At 38.7% G+C, this 18,011-nt stretch overlaps 1 protein-coding gene across 1 annotated transcript; it reads left to right on the forward strand.

Annotated features, from left to right (window-relative positions):
- Positions 1–11,210: 11,210 nt before the first annotated feature.
- On the forward strand, positions 11,211–17,941 carry LOC144025398 (integral membrane protein 2A-like). Its single transcript, XM_077531354.1, has 6 exons — positions 11,211–11,566; positions 11,931–12,068; positions 13,208–13,393; positions 13,495–13,605; positions 14,361–14,505; positions 16,395–17,941. Exons 1-6 carry the CDS (start codon positions 11,501–11,503, stop codon positions 16,487–16,489), a joined length of 741 nt encoding a protein of 246 aa, XP_077387480.1. The 5' UTR covers positions 11,211–11,500; the 3' UTR covers positions 16,490–17,941.
- The last annotated feature ends 70 nt before the right edge of the window (positions 17,942–18,011 follow it).

The following is an 18,011-nucleotide window of genomic DNA, read 5'->3' on the forward strand; positions in this document are numbered from 1 at the left end:
TGCAAATACTGTAAGTAATGTTGAATCAGATGATATATACCCCGGGAGGCGTGAGTTTTTTGAAGCAAGTTGAAATTTGCGTGGCAAAAACATGTGGAGAATATAAATCTCAATAACATATTCCCACAATTGTTTTTATTTTTAAATACCTATATACAGTATAGCGTAAATCAGTGGTGTCCAAACTACGGCCTTGCGGCCATTTGCAGCACACAGTCAATTTTTCAGTGGCCTGGCACAAAAATTACATTTAACACGGCCCACAAGGTTCCAAAAAATGGGTGGAGTTGGCAGAGTGAAAATGGAGGGTGCATCTGCAACTATTCCATTTTTCTGTACGCGACCCCCAAATTCAAAACGTTGGCGTAAATAATTTTAGCGGATTAATGTAAGTGGTGTGTGTATCTGTGTTCTCCTTATTTTATTGCTGCTGGATCTTTATGATCATTTTGGCATTCAATATGATGCCTTGTCAACATGACAAATGTTTTCGAACCACAGCATAGTGTGAGTTCAATATCCAGGGACCCATGAAAAAAAAAAAAAAAAAAATCACAAGGTTACCGTTACTTCAATTGAGCAATCATTTTTTTTTTTCTGTCTTTCAACCACATGGAAATATTAAATGCCCGCCATAGCCCTTTAATATGACTACACTGTGTTTATTTTTTAGCTCTTTGAAGACTCTTCAGATTGATGGTTTAGTTTAATTTTTGGAGAATGACCAAGAATTGCAGTAGTCAGTCATCGTCTCTGGAGACTGAGCATGTGTTGTCTATGCTTTTTAAATGTATAACCTCTGTGCTCCAACTTCACGCTTTGTGGGCTGGCAGCATTCGCGGAGCCTTGTGCTGCCTCTTCCCACAGTTTGGGGGGGAGATTTAATGGCTCATATGCCAGGGCAACCAGCCTTTACTCTCATGCTTGTGTGTGTGCCTCACCTTGGCCGAGGGAATAAAGAATGATTGAGGCTAAGAGGAAAAGATGAGACGAATCTTCCTGCCAAGACACGGCCGCTTTTCTCACCACAAGTGTGTTGTGGATTATCGTAACCTTCTTTTGTCTACCTTTGCTAAGCCGCTTCTGTTTCGACATCGGCACCTGAATCCATGTTCATCTCTTTTTTTTTCTTTTTCTTTTGATTGCTACACTGCAAAAACACGTCTGCTCAATATGAGATCAAATACACTTAGTTCTTAGTGTTAATTTACTCGAAACAAGTGAAATTATCTGCCAGTGCAGTAAGATAATTTTACTTACTTAGATTTCTTGAAATAAGAAAAATGTGTAGCTCTGTATTAATCTTAAAATGAGCTCATAACACTTATTCTAAGCAACAAATCAGAAAATTAAATCTTAAAATAAGCTGTATGCACTTATCCAAGTAACAAAATAAGCAATTAAATCTTAAAATAAGCCATAAACACTTAATCTTTTTTTTTTTTTTTTTTTTTAAAGCACAACTGAAACAGAGCAGGGAGATGTCACAATTTTTAATTGCATTTGGTTTGACTCAGCCTGGGATCGAACCCACAACCTCCGTATCTGAGGGTAGACCACAGAGCTGTTAGCTTATTCGCTGGAAAGAGGGCAAATGAGCTTAGTAAGTATGACCAGGAAATTGCTTACAATAAACTGCAACAGTATGTTGTAGGGTTGTTTTAGCTTATTGTGCATCAAAATTAACCAATTTTAAGATTTACAAACAAAGTGAGAAATGAGACAAATAATCTTAAAACAAGATTAATAATCTTGGAAATTCTGCTCTTGCAAAGTATATAATTCTAAAAAAAAAGACAAAGAAGATTATGACTTGACATAAGCATTTAAGTCTAGTTAGATATCTGATTTTGTTTTCTTTTGTGAACATAGAGTCTAAGCTTATTTTAGCTTATTATGAGTGAAAATTAACTAATTTTAGGATTTACAAACTAAGTAAAAAATAAAAGACAAATAATCTTAAAACAAGATTAATAATCTTAGAGATTCTGCTCTTGTATAGTAATTAATTCTCATAACAAGATCAATAAGACTGTATGGCCTGATATAAGTCTTTAAATCTAGGTTAGATAGCTTAAATTTGCAATGTAATTATTTTTTGAAGAAAAAAAAATGCTTTTTCCTCCTTTCTCCTTTCCTGTCTCTCCCTGGCAGTAACTGTGTGGTAAACGATTGTGGTTCAAAGAAACAAAAACAGACGTAATTGGTAATGAAAGTCAGGCTCGCCATCTCAGTCGAGAGGCTCCTGTTAGCGGAGGCGAAGACGGTCGGCTCTGCCAATGCAGACTCTAATGCGAAAGGGCACGAGGAGCCACGCAGGGCTTTGGCAAGTTGGGAATACTTTAGATCCCTGGGAACGGGGATACCGCTAGTTTTTCTCCAGATGAACGTGAGTGGGTGGGAAAAGAAATCCACAGTGTAATTTCCTAATACCATAATGCAGTGCTTCTCAAATAGTGGGGCGGGCCCCCCCCAGGGGGTCGCGAGGCTCCATCAAGGGGGGGCACGTTTGACCTCGGGGAACATGCTTTTTTATTTTTTTATTTGTATTTTATTTATTTATTTTTTTACTGTCCTAGAATAAAGTGCAATTGCACCTCCACTACATTAGGGGGCAGTGGCGCTCCCGTTATTGGCAGAGTGTGCGCAGGGAGCATTCGCTCGGTGGTGTCGTTTTTTTGTTTTGTTTTTTTGCACTGAGCATGCGCGCTTTGCACAGATAAAAAAAAATAATAATAAATCAGCACAAATTATTTAATATATTTTTGTTCTTCAGGTTAAAGTTTTTTGGGTTTTTTTTATATTGTGCTCCTGAGTTTATGCTGGTAATCAGTTTGAATGCATTTTATGTATTCCAACTGATTGTATTTTATATTTTATGTAATTTTATTTTTCCATATCATATGGTTTGACATGGTAGGTCAAAAAATGTTTATAGTTTAATTAAGGATTTTATTTTATTTTTGAATTTCAGATGCACTTGAAATCTTTTCAGTTACAGTTAATAAAGCTATTCTTTGTTGTAAGTTGGTCCATATTTCTTTCTTTCTTTCTTTCTTTCTTTTTAATTCTCGTATACGTTAATACGGGTACAGTGTTATGCAGAGGTGTACTTCTAACAATTTTACAGACAAATGATACTATTTATAGTCGCAGGGGGGGTGTAAGATGTTTTCTTCTTACTGGGGGCATGACAGAAAATAATTGAGAAGCACTGCCATAATTTAAAGCTAGTATAATATATTGTGATGTTTGGATGAAATAATTCTGAACAATGCTGGCGCTCTCAAACGTTAAAACGCTTTCAAGTTGAAGTAGGATTTTGAAGAGCTATTTTGCATGCACGCTTAGCAAGCGTAGCGATAATTTCGGAGGAAATCCATTGCTTATGTGCATGTGTGCGGTAGGAAGTTGTTGTCGAGCGTACCGTCACACACGTCTGGGTATGTTTTCCTCCAACTGAGGGCAATCATTCTGAACACTTTTTTTTTTTTTTTTTTCTATTGTGGAGGGGAAATTATTTTTAGATTGCTCTGATAAATGATGGGTTTCATATATCTGGATGTGGCTGGGTGGAGAAGTGAAAATTTCGGAGAATAGAAAGCCAGCGGAGCCGCAAACTCTTTCAAAACAACATGTGAAAAAATCAGCAGTTCTTTTTAACAGTTAGCTTGTCATTTTTATTTGACTCTTCAAATGGTCACAGCGGTCGTCTTTCAGGCCGGCCCCTGCTTGGATTGGCTTTTGGCAGCAAAGACGCAGGCCTGGCCCCGGTTAGCACACTTATTATCATCATCACCACACACTGTAATTCACATGTCAATCATAGGGTGGGAGCAAAGCGGAGCCGGTGCGAGATGAGCCGCTTCGAAGGGGCCGCTGTCTGAGGTGAAGGGCTGGGAGGGGCAGGGGCTGCCCTCTGAATACTTCCAGCAGGCCCTAATCAAAATGTTCATTGCTGTGTCTCTGTAAAAATGGGATTACAGGGTACGATTTGTTTGATACCAGCTGAGTCTGACTGGATGTCGTTCAAGTCAGCGTGACCTCTCAGGAGGAAAGGGTCAACTGTCAAAATGCGGAAAGTCTGGACATGGGTTACAATTTAGATGGTGCAGACCGAGCATAGAAATGGCAATCGGGAAATACCAACCATATAGCGAGAATTTTTGTTTTGGAGCCAGCAGTATCAAATTTTCAGGGAGACATATTTGGTAACGTCAAATTATGGAAATAGAAATGACTTCTTTTTTTTTTTTTCCCTCTCTCTCTCCCATTTAATCAGGAAAATATGGCCAAGAACATCATAATTGTATTATTTTATTATTTTTATTTATTATTATTTTATTATTTTATCTTTGAGATTAACTTAAAAGGTCTTGTCTAAGATATTTGTTTTTAAGTTTAATTAGGGATGTGCGAGTACCGATACCAGGTATTGATATTGGGCCTTATTTCGAGGTATCAGTACTTACTTCCGTTTTATAGACAGTAACAAAACATTAGAAATTAGATGAATAGACATTTGCCATTTATTTCATGTAATCTTAAGGGAAAATGCTACATTAGGATACAAAAATTATTTGTCATTGATTATTTGGAGAAATGTTATGCATCCAGAGTAGTAATAGTATCGGTATTTATACTCAAAACTTGAGTACTCAAAGTGGTATTGGTCTGAAAAAGAAAATGAGTCACTGTCAGTGTTAATAAAGAGATCCACGTTCATCCTGAAAAGGCTGCACACACTAATGGATTACTGTCAATGGTAAACTGAAGTACGTCCTCCAAAGATGGCCGCCAGCGTTTGTGTTCAGTTTTATTGGATTAAAGACATGTAAATGGTAAGATAAATAGGATGTCATTGTATTAAATCGTTCTTTTGTGCCAAACTCTTAAGCCTCTTCATTTCATAAAATGTGAAGGAGTTCAACTTTTTTGAGCTCATGACACACTGAAAAATATCCTATGGGCCTTTCCTTACTTTTTCAATGAATGTGTCAATCATATAGACGAGGCCCATCCATTGTGAGTGAGTGTGTGCTTTCATGCATGTCTGCGTGCGCGTGTGTCGAAGACGGGGATGAAAAGAGACACACATGAGCACTCTGGCAGTAAAGTGAGGTTATGTGACATCATTTTGTCTCCTTCTGGTTCCAATCAGGCCATCCTCCCACCACTAATGGCACCTGATAGAGAGAGAGAGAGAGAGAGAGAGAGAGAGAGAGAGAGAGAGAGAGAGAGAGAGAGAGAGAGAGAGAGAGAGAGAGAGAGCGTCTCACTGTGTGTCCATGTGGGGGTCCGCCAAAGGTCTGTAATCAAACTGCTGGCAAATTAGCGCTCCATAACTACATCCTGAGCAGGGCTTAAAACTTCTGAAAGGCAGGAAAGTCCTCACAAGACAATCAAGCACACATGCACAAGTAGGCTATCACTTTCTTTCATCTCATCACATTTGTGCTCTTTTGTAGCGTGGTGAACTTTGACATGGTGAGAAACATGGTGTTAAGGGTGCCGCATGAAACACAGACACACGTGCGTTGTCATGAAAAATAGTTTTTGAAGTCGTTTCGGGCCATGTTGTATCTTGTTTGCTCTTTTAGTAGTAATATTTCTAATAATACTACCAACGTCCATTCCTCACAAGGGTCGCAGGGGATGCTGGAGCCTATCCCAGCTGGCTTTGGGCAGTAGGCGGGGTACAACTTGAACTGGTTGCCAGCCAATCGCAGAGCACACAGAGATTAACAACCACTCATACTCACAATCACACCTAGGGACAATTCGGGGCGCCCAATTAACCTGCCATGCATGTCTTTGGAATGTGGGAGGAGACCAGAGTACCCGGAGAAGACCCACGCAGGCACGGGGAGAACATGCAAACTCCACCCAGGAAGGCCGGAGCCCGGACTCGAACCCGAGTCCTCAGAACTGGGAGGCGGATGTGCAAACAACTCAACCACCATGCCGTGATGCCCTATTATTATTATTATTATTATTATTATTATTATTATTATTATTATTATTATTATTATTATTATTATTATTCTATCCAACCTAAGTCAACACAGTATATTAATGGGTTCGAATTTAATAATAGTCATGACAGTAAACATAACCCTTGCATGACCCTAGTCATGACAGTAAGTATAACCCTTGCATGACCCTAGTCATGACAGTAAGTATAACTCTTGCATGACCCTAGTTATGACAGTAAGCATAATCCTTGCATGATCCTAGTCATGACAGTAAGCATAACCCTTGCATGACCCTAGTCATTACAGTAAAGATAAAGCTTGCATGAAACTAGTCATGACAGTAAGCATAACCCTTGCATGACCCTAGTCATGACAGGAAACATAACCCTTGCATGACCCTAGTCATGACAGTAAACATAACCCTTGCATGACCCTAGTCATGACAAAAAATACATCACAAGAATTAGGTTTGATTGACACTGACTTTCTGTGACTTAGAATACATACTTGTGATTGCATTTTAAAAAAAATGTATTGTCAAGTAATTAGCTGAACTCATTATTTGCCTTCATGTGACATGTGCCTAATTTTAGGAAGTTTGACTTTTCACATGCTTGATGGCTTTAACCTGGACAGGTCAACACATGTTTCCTATACTGAGTTGCTCATTTCCGAAGTCTCAACTGGCTTATAGACGTATGTCAGCTTTTGGTGGTGCGCCGCGTGTGCTGGCAATTCACTCATTTGAGACTAATTTAGGAACGACTTCACACAAACATCCCGAAAGCCGCTGCAACCGAACCCTGATCCCTCCCGACCACCAGCACCAGTTCTCCTTACGTTTCCCTCAGGGGTGTCAAGCACTGCGGATGAAAAGAAAAGTCAAAGACACCAACGTAGCTTTAGAAGCTGATACTTACAGGAAAGACTCATTTGTCACCCTTGTCCGAGAGCCATATGCGATGACCAAGACGGCGTACGTGGGGCACGGATCACGCCAGTGCGATACCGGGAAGTTTGTCTTTGAAGCGGCATCACCGTTCGCCACCACATGTGCATTACGATCCGTTCCCAGTCTCCTTGCTCCTTGAAACCGCAGCATCCCCCTCCACAAAAAACACATGGAGCTCATCGCGGTTCCACATGAAGAAATGTCAGCGATGTTCTGAAGCGCAAAGCGGTACTGAACAATTTGGCCTATGCTCATCTCTTAATGTGATGGATGTGTGTACTCAGTGTGTATGTACATGGTAAGTGATGTCATGTGCAATATCATCTTTTTTTTCACACTTGAAGCTGCCAGCTACTCACTTGACCGATTTTTTGTGATTTTTTTCTGACAAAGCAAGCATGGAGTTTGCGTGTGTGCCCGTATATACATGCATGACCATATGTGTGTATGATGATGTGAATTTTTATTATTTATTTGCATTATTATTTACTGGACATTTACGACAGGCTACAAGGAAATACTGGCATTCAGTACACAATTATAATGTCCACTTAGGGCCACCATTTTGTTAACAAAGTAACCAACTAGGGGTGTTACATACATATCATACCTTCTGCGGTATTACCGGTATATTTTTTGGGGTGATAAACATTTGAAATATCGCAAAATTGAGGTGATGACGTAATACGTAACTTTATCTTCGTGTCAGTTTGGACGTACACGTGTCGGTCGCTGCTGCATATGAAAAACAAACAAACCTACAACACGAGGATCAACCACACAGGAGAAAATAATGGACTTTTTGACTCATGCAATTTGCCGCCGACTTCTGAAGTTATTTGCTTTCATTGTATTAATTTGAAAATACAGTAAGCAATACAGTGGAAAAAAAAACAAACTTATTCTTACTTAGTTTTCAGCAAAATAATTTATTTTTCCATAATTAAAATACAGTTTGTAGGATTTTGCCTTATTTTCAGGTTGTTTTTCATGTTTAATTAAAAGCATCACATTTTAAAATTAAATGACCTAGAATGGAATATAGTGAGTTGTATAGTATTACCAGTAATGCTTAACATTACAGAAATGTGCTGATATTAGTTGTTTTTAATGACGTTTTATGGAAAGAGGTTGAGAGGCCTCCATTTTTCTCGTTTACCGTTAGTCCAGAACGCTGCTGCTCATTTGCTAAACGGTCTCTTCAAAGTCCCTCAGATTATCTGATCAGCTTCTCCTGGCCGTCCAGAAATCCAGTTTAAAACTTTTGTTTTTAAAGCAGCAGAGTCTGACTTCGACAAGATTTTTTTTTTATGCGTCATTTGCTTGTTCTCTTCTTTAATTTGTACAGTAGGCTACTTTGTTTCAACTTTGCCGTTTTATGAATAAAATGGTATTGTATGGTAAAAGGAGAAATTCTACCTGAGATGTCAGCTATGTGGATGGAGAGTTTAATCTGCTATTAATTAGCAGAAAACTACTCCAAGCATCAGACTGTCTGTGTTCTTGGCCAGTTTGTCCCTCCCCTTCCAGCAATTTTCCACGTTCTCATCAAGAGCACCACCTTCTCTCCTCACCTTCCTCGCTTGTGTGGGGCGCTGACAAGCCATTAGCATTAAATGGTAAGAGGATACGCACGAAAAAGATAATCTGTCTGATTTTGATCTCAATCTCGCTCTGCTCAGACCAAAGTCAGCAAAGTCCCAATTATCTGATTTGGTCTAACGATTATCCCTGTGGTGTGAGGTTTACCCTTCAACCAATGAAGCCGCTTGAGGAAAGATTGGGACGACAATTGTTAACGTTAAACATCTTCAATCAAAGGTTCTGTTGTGTGGGGTCAAAAAGAAGCATATCTGAACTAGTTTGGACTCCGGGATTGTTAACTCATTTGCTCCCAATAACGTGTAAATACGTTTTGTTTTTTTGTTTTTTTTTATGTTGTAAGTGTCCCAAAGACGTATTTATACGTTTTTTTTGTTTTGTTTTGAATGGTAGAGCATACAGAAGGCTTTGATGCAGCCTCTTAACTGCAAAGAACAAATAGCCAGCAGGTGGCAGCAGAGCAAAGGAGATCAACCAGGGCCATGTAGAAAAAAAGCTAAATTACTTACAATTTTAAATAGATTTGTGAAAAATGATGAAACTTAGCTCTCTTCTAATGCTAATTGCTGCAAAACGGAAACAGATAGAAACATACTTTTTTTTCCTGATGAAAGAAGAGACTTCAATCTTTCTTTTGATAGGTTCCATGCTTTTATAGCAATCGAACACAATATTCTGTGGGCCTTGCAAAATTAGTCAAAATCCAGTAAAACAGCCGGGAGCGAACGGGATTGCGAAATGTGAAAATGGCTGCCAGTGAATGAGTTAAGAAGCTAACCGAAAACATTTTCAACATCTGACATCTTTGATATCTGCCACACACTGAAGGTTTTTAATATCAATTTTGAACCTGTTAATTCGCAATAGTTGTCCGCAACTGTTTTCAGGACGAGGGTTCATAATAATGTTGAGAGACATCCGATAATCAACCTTTTGTTGATTTTGTTGGCCGAGGGGAGTCTAGATTATCTGTATGTGTGCTGCTTACGCTGTTACTGTTAAATGTTGGCTATTGGTCGCGCAGTGCGCGTGCGCGTGTGCGGGCAAGTTCTCAGATCAAACACAGCGTAAGACGAGCCCATAAACAAGCCTTCGGGACCATTTAGGATTATTGGAGTGAGTGGTGGGGGCTAAGAGGAGAGGGACTTGGGTACAGAAATCAGCTGCTCTGTTTATGTACCTTTCAGTGGTGATTACCGGTCCAATCTGTCTGTTTAACGGAGGAAATATCATAGCCCGGCGGAGTGCGTGGGTTTGTGGGAGCGGGACATTCTTATGGTTGCGTTTTCTATAAGAAGCGGAGCGATGCCACAATTTTGCATGGAATTAGAGCGTCAGCGCGGCAATAAGTGTTTATTTATTCATCCGAGCGAGCCTAACTAAGCCAAGGGAGTGAAAGCAGAGGACCACCACAGACCAGGCGATTGAGGATATGTGTCAGACTTACTGTAGTGCCATGAATCGAGCCAGCGGTTCCACACAGTGCAGTGAAAGATGTTTCTTTGGGCAGCAAGTAAGCGGCCTGCAAGCCTGTTGGAGACAGCCGGCTCACTTTACAGAATGGCGTATTCATAGAGATGAATAGGCAGTATTATGCTCACCGAGTGGTTGTTTAAATTCATTACAGTGCGAATTTTACTCTTTTTTTTTTTTTGTCATGTGCATTACCGCTCCTGGGCAACAGAAGGTTTAATTATTAAGAGCAGCACATGCAACAATGGCAGGTATGCATGTTGGTTTTCAAAATCTGTGTATCGACAGTATTACCTTCTAAAAGAAGTAACTTTATGTAATTTCTATTTGGTTTCAGTGGTAAAAAAATAAAAATAAAATAATAATAATAATAATAATAATAATAATAATAATAATAATAATAATAATAATAATAATAATAATAATGGTTAGGCATTCTCAGATGAAAAAAATATCCAATCACAGTTGAGTAACTGTCCTGCAGACACAATAAAGCAAAAAATATATATTTTGAGTTTGATATCATGTTGGTACTTTTTTTCATACATTTTATGAAAACTGAGAAAGTAATGCAATCTGCCAGAAGAACAAATGAAGAATAAAATGATCTGTGCTATGATTTTAATTTAACATTTAATTCAACCATTTTGGTTGCTAGTCAATCAGAGGGCAAAAATAGAGACAGACATGCTTTCAAGCGACTGGTAACCAAAACCATGGTGCCTGTACAAAAAAAGTCAGGCAAATGAACCACTACAGTATCTTTGAATTTAACTAGTATGCCTTAAGTTGTATCCAATGTGTATACAAAGACATGAATATTCATTGTACAACAACAAAAAATAAATCCTGTGGATTTGATTGACTCCTCCTGTGCAATTTTAATATATAACCGTTGAAATTGTGACTTATTGCTACAGATGGGATTTTACTGTACAGTGGAACACATCTGTGTTACGTCATTTTAGGGTCACCAAGAAAATTTAATTGCTCTCCCACTAGATGGCAGAAGGTGCATAATTAATATGCGTTTTTTGACATGTTTGTTCGGTGGTGATACGTGACATTTTTCAAATATAAAATATGAGTCTAAAATTTTGTGGATTAAACGTTTTCACTGGGAGCCGCAAGATGGCGCCAAATGCAACGCTACTTAATCACAAACCATAAACACTACATAAAACGCAACGCAATGGACGTGGCAATTGGTAACACTTTGCTGTTGAACTATCAATATCGCGAATATTGTTCAAATTAGCAGCACAATGCTTGTATACATACTTGCATCGTGGAATTAAAGGGAATTGTTTCGGCTGCCATTTTAATCCCAGTCAGCCACGGCCACCGGAAGTGCTGGATAAACCCAGACTGAGGCTGCAAAGTGCGTCACAGAGCAGAGCTGCTGAGAATTAACACTACATACAACCCAACAGACCGACACGGACATCGTAACGCTTCTTGATTTCTTGTGTTCGGAATCCAACGTGTTTGCGACACAATGGTGAAGATCGCTTTCAACCCGGCGCTGGCGCAGAAAGCTCTGGTCAAGGAGCCTGTGGTGAAGGTGAGCGACAACGTCTGCCTAGTAAATAACTGTTAGCAGGCCTGCACCGGCCGCTGCACATAACTCGGTCCGTTGCATTTCTGCCCCGTGCAAACTGCGAACAAATATTTGCATTCGGTGCATCGTGTCCTTTATGTGATGACGCCAAATACTATGACGATTAGAGGGCAGTGTTCCTATTAATATGCCCGTTCGTTGTGTTGTACTTGTGGAATTGGTTTGCAAGAACAGCTTTTGTTGTAAACTGTACAAATGTTACAAAATGCCAACAAGTGGGTGGGTTGTAATGTTTTTATTTTTATTTTTTGGTGCATGTATTCATGCAAAATGAATAACGTACGCGTTTCATTTCCGTTGTGTGCAGGACCCCGAGCTCGCCACCGCTCCGGTGGGCATCACAGGCTCCACAGGTCGTTGTTTGGTCACACTACTGGGCATCGCCTTCATTCTCAGTGGACTCATCGTCGGGGGAGCATGTCTTTATCGATATTTCACTCCGAAGGTATCTATCTATCTATCTATCTATCTATCTATCTATCTATCTATCTATCTATCTATCTAGCTAGCTAGCTATCTATCTATCTTGCTAGCTTTTTATCTATCTATCTATCTATCTATCTATCTATCTATCTATCTTGCTAGCTTTCTATCTATCTATCTATCTATCTATCTATCTATCTATCTATCTATCTATCTATCTAATCTAATCTAATCTGTCGATCAATTTTGTGTATCAGAGCCACTGTGCTCTATAGTAAATTGATGTGCCGTCAGATTTTTCTAATGTAAAATGTAAGTCGAGGCTCATTAAAGTTTGGGGAACATACATGAAGTTTCACTGATTAAATGTGCTTTGGCCCCCCCTGGTTGCATATTACAAAGGAACACGTTATTGGGACACAGTGAAGGAAACTACATCACTATGACATTAAAATTACAAATATTTTTTATTAGAATGAAGTTGTATGTATTTGAGACTAAAGTTGTTGCATTTTCGAGATTCTTTCACTTGTTTAATGTCAAACTATGCCTTATCTCAAAAATATGAATCCACCTTAATCTTCAAAATATGTAGCCATCTCTGAAATATACAATGTTATTCTTTTTGAAAATAAATTCTGTGCTCTTTTAAGATTATAACTTTAATCTTGTAGGGGTTTTTCTTTTACTTCCAGTGTGGCCTTAATACGCCTACTTAACTGTGAGATTTCATTGATACAGACAATGTGCATTTCCTGCTACCCAGTCTAAAAATAAAAATGCACCCCTACATGTATGTGTAGGTGTGTTAATTCCTGTTACTGTGCGTTTCGACAGTACCGTGCTCGGTGATATTTACAGACACTGCGGTTCAGGCGATGCACGACTTGAGAATTTTTAGGTCAACACAATTGTTGTGAGAGTCAGAGTCAACGTTGACTAGTCACTGATGATTTTCAGTATGGTGCTATAATTTTGAAAATTCTTGCTGGAGCCTCCCTCACTCACCAATTCAAGTCATCTTTATTTATATCGTGCTTTCAAACAGCCTTAGCTGCCACAAAGGGCTTGCTAATGGCATGAGTAGTAAGTTAGCTTAAACAAATCCAGTGAGCTTTTGTGCATCATAATAAATTATTATTATTGCTTTGTGTGGTTCAGAGGCTGTATCACGGCGCCATGCAGTTCAGCGACATGTCAACTGTTGGCGATACAGAGAGACAGCCGTACTATCTCCCACGGGTGGAAGAAGAGGTGGAGATTAGCGACAGCATGGCCGTCATCAGCGTCCCACCGCCCCGTTTCAGGCCTGGGGACCCCGCTTATATCCTCCATGACTTCAACCGGGTGAGGGAGCGGTGCAACTCGTGCACGGAAAGTGAATTTCGAAATCTTTCTTGATGTACGCATGTTTTTTTTGTTTTTTTTTTTTTTGTGTGTATGAGCAGAAGCTTACCGCATATCTGGACTTGACTCTGAGGACTTGCTTTGTGATTCCACTAAACACATCGGTGGTGCTGCCTCCTCAAGACCTCATTGACCTCTTCTCGCAGCTGATGGTGAGAGCAATGGTGAACAAATGACAGCAAACTGCACTGACTGCCCCAACAGTTAGAAACAAAAACAAAAAAAAACATTTAAAATATATATATATGGAATAATAAATAAATTATCTTTAAATTATCAACTAGTAGAGCCAATTTTTCTGAATTCATAAGAAAATCCAGATTCAAGCAATCCAGTGGAATAATTAGTAAAAAAATTAAAAAAAATAAAAAATTGTGCTGTCAAAGTTAAAGAGTTAATTAATTAATCACAGAAAATTATCGCATTAATCATTGTATTACCACAGATTAATCACACTATTAATTTTGACCGTTGGTGTTTGAGCAATAAACATAACTACATGCATCAATGTAAAGCATTTAATAAATGTTTACACATGCCGTAGGTCTCCCCCCCCCCCGTTTTAAATTTTGTAAATAATTACGGTAATTGATTTAAAAAAAAAAAAAAGCAGGATGAGCGTGTGCGGTGAATATAAAATTTTGAAGACGTCCTCATCACATTAAATGTCGAAAAAATTAACACAACAGGTGCGCTTCAAATTTAGCGGGCAAAATATGTTGGGGGGGGGGGAATTAATCATGATTAATCAAAATTTTAAGATGTGATTAATCTGATTAAAAAAATTTAATTGTTTGACAGCTCTAAAAACAAAAACAAACAAAAAACAAAAATGGTGCACTGACTGTAAATTTAGATTGTGTGGTATGTACGAGCAGTTAATCCAATTTCCTGTGATCCGATCCAGTCTGGCTCGTACCGCAGCTACTTGGTGCAAGAGGACCTCGTGGTGACGGAGCGCATCGACGACATCAAGCCTCTCGGCTTCTACATCCGCAGGCTGTGCACTGGCAAGGAAACCTACCGAATGGAGCGCCGTGCCAGCCTACCAGGTCTGCATGTTGCCATTTCACTTGACAGGGAGGAAGCCTGTCTATTATTTTCATAAGGTTACTTAGGTTTTAATTTCCATTCGTCTTCTATTTATCCATGCTGCTTTGTTGAGTGTAGAAGAGTCGTAATAGTGTTGATGTTGCTCATTAATGCAGCGAGACAGACCCATACGTTTTTTTTTTAATTTATTTATTTTTTTACGATTATTATCTCATTCACTCCCAGCCTTTATCACTGCTTCCGCCTGTTATGTTGAATTTTGACTGATTGTGCAAGACCCACAGATTATTTTGTTCAATTGCGTGGAACACACCAAAAGAAAGATTAGAGTCTTTGTTTTCATCAGGGAAAAAAAAAAAAAAAAAGTGTATTTGTGTCTGTTTCCGTTTTGCAGCAATTAGCGTTAGAATATAGCTATGTTTCGTCCATATTCACATTCCTGGTAAAAACACTGACAAAAAGAGCTTGCGGCAACATGGCCCTTTGCTGATCTCGTATACTCTGGTGCCACCTGCTGGCTGCAATAACTACCAGTGCTTTAAGCCACCTCTTCATTTGAGAAGCTGCATCAAAGCCTTCTGTATGCGCTTGCATTAAAAAAAAAATATAAGAAAATCATGAAACGTGTAAACATGTTTTTGGGAGGGAAGGACAAACTGTTAAAAAAAATGTTTTTATATGTTTTGGGGATTGAATAAGTTAATAGCGAAAGAGGCTAATAACTGATATTTGGAGTCAATATTATTTGTCAGTAAAATAGAGACGGAATGGAATGAACATTTTTAAAAATACAAATTCCAATTCTTGAATTTATTGAACAACTTTTCAGATTTGCAAAATGTTCTAATTGTTTTAGTCTTTAATGAGAAAATACACTTTTTCAGGGAGTTCCCAGGCTCATCAATGTGTCTTTAAAAATGTAAAAGAAAATGTAGGTAAATGGCTCCTTATTAATCTTTCCAGTAAGTAATGTTTTCCAAAATTTTGAAATATATGAAATGTTACGTTTTTACTCATCTTTGTTATAATTTCAAACAATCCCAAAAGGTGCACAGCATTTCCCAGGGTCAGCAGCATCTCTTACAAAGTTAACCGAAAATTTAGCCTCCATGAGGTTAACACATACCGTCGATCTTTTATCGGCCGTCAAATTTTTTTCAAAAGGCCCATTTTCGATATTCGTCAAAAAGCCGAATATGCCAGGACAAAGTAAATAAGCAAGCAAACCTTAACCTGCTGCTTTGTACAGTATGTTACTATGCAACAACTGACCTCATTCCAGTATGTTCGATATTGGCATCATTTTGCTTGCGTGTTTGTATACTTTTCATTGTTGGTAAGAGTTATTCTTAGAGTAAGAAAGAAAACATTAGTGAATGCAACGCTGCATTATTCATGGACAATGGGGACTAGGTAACAAATGTGCTCTTAACACTCATTCACTGCCAGTCATTATAGAAAATTTTTACATTTCCAATACTCACGTGATATTACATTCAATAATTATATATAAACCGAATCTACCAAATAACAGAATAGACTCCCTACTTTTTGTCCCGTCCCGTTCTTTTATAATTGACAGCAGAAAAATGTAGGTTTGCCAAAATACAGCCATTTCTCCCATGGACTCTGAAACTGTGTTTATTTCCTATAAAATGGGGCAATGATGTCATCTACCGGTGGTTGGGCATCAGTAAAGTTGTTTCCAAGTTTGATATTTACAGTGGAGCATGCTCAGATTCGCCCCCATTTAGCACCGCTCTAAAAAATACAATTGACAAGTATACTTGTCAAAGGCAGTGAATGAGTTAATATTGACGATTGAGTGGTTTATGGAGGTAACGGAAGGAAGAAAAAAAAATGGGATGAACTTGTTTGTGTCTGCCAGGCGGCGGTATCCAGAAGCGCTCTGCAGAGGAGTGCTTCACCTTCCATCACTTTGAAAACAAGTTTGTCACCGAGACTCGGATCTGCAAGGCCTGATGGGAGCGCGGCGCGAGCGTGGAGGCGCCGACCCGAGCGACGGAGGCAGAGAGTCGGGGTGCGAGTAGGCGGCAGAGGGAACAAAGCTTCGGATGAAGTTCGTCGTATTTAAGTGCATCTCCAGATTTGGTTTGCATTCCCTTGCTTTGACCCTCAGTGATGTGTTTTGGTCTCCTCTGCTACATTCCTTTCAACGTTCGCCGGTGTTCGATTTCGACTATTAACTTGCAGTCTTGTGCTCAAATACGGCATCCTTCCAATTACTAGCAAGTGAGGATTTACAAAACATGAGTTTCATCTTTTTAGTCTAACTTCCTCTAACTTATGCTTCTGTATTTCAACGTTTGTATTTACAGCAGACCTGTATGTGTTGCCACAACAGCTCCACTGTTTGCACACATTCAGAAAGAATAGTAGAGCAGCTTTGTATACTCATGATATGTACAGTGTAGTTATTGTGGGTGGTTTTGTTGTAGTATGATAGCACACATCACTTTAGAAATGTTACAGTTGCAGTGTAAACGATAGAAGCACAAATCCAGAAAAGCCCCTCCCTGAAGTCTCTTCTGTACTGCTGTAATAGAATATTTAATGATGACATACCTGAGAACAGTGTAGCGTCCTAAACAATATGACCCGTGTTTAACCTCGTTTCTGTTTCAAGCCGTGAACGTTAAAACATATATTTTGGTTAGGTGATCATTTGAATTGTTTGTGTCGTACAATAGTGGAATGAAATTGTGCACTCTTAACAACAGTTGAGTCAAAAATAAACCAATCATGGTTTGGTTTGGTTTGTTTTGTTTTTTAAAGGACAGATCCTCAACTTGTGTCAATTTGACCCAACATTGTGTCAAAAATTGGTCATACTGTATAAAACTACCCAGAAAGTTGGGTTGGGAAAAAAAAAAGAAAAAAAAAATCTAGTTGGGTCAAATTGACCCAAGTAGATTTTTTGTTTTTTTTTTAAACAAAAAAAAATTGTATGAATTTTGTATAAAACAATCCATAGAGTTGGGTCAGATCCTCTACTTTCTGTTTTTTAAACAAAATACCCCCCCCCCCCCCCACCCCCCAAAAAAAGAGGAAAAAAAAAGAGAGGTTGGGTCAAATTGACCCATGAAGTGCATCGGTCCATTTTTGATCCATTATGTGTTACTTTTGACGCAACTGTTTTTTTAAGAGTATAAGTTAGGTTTGAGCCAATTTTTTTCCAAAAATCTAATTTGTTTTGGGTTAGAGCAAGTATGCTTATTACAATTGCCCACGTCTGTGAGAGGTTCCAGCGATTTTCAGTGGTGTCCTTCATTGATGGCTGTCCAGGAAGACAATCGAACATGAAGTGTGCTTGTAAATGTTTTTAACAGAATACACAATTATTATTCGAGCCACATGTACAGCCCTTTGACAGATCTCACTTTGTTTGACGATTAAAGATGACTTTAACATTCATTTCATGTGTTTGCTCGTCATTGTAGAAATAGTAGAATCATTTTTGAAGTAATAGTAACCATTTAATTGC

This window comes from Festucalex cinctus, chromosome 9, assembly GCF_051991245.1.
Source record: "Festucalex cinctus isolate MCC-2025b chromosome 9, RoL_Fcin_1.0, whole genome shotgun sequence".
Taxonomy (NCBI): domain Eukaryota; kingdom Metazoa; phylum Chordata; class Actinopteri; order Syngnathiformes; family Syngnathidae; genus Festucalex; species Festucalex cinctus.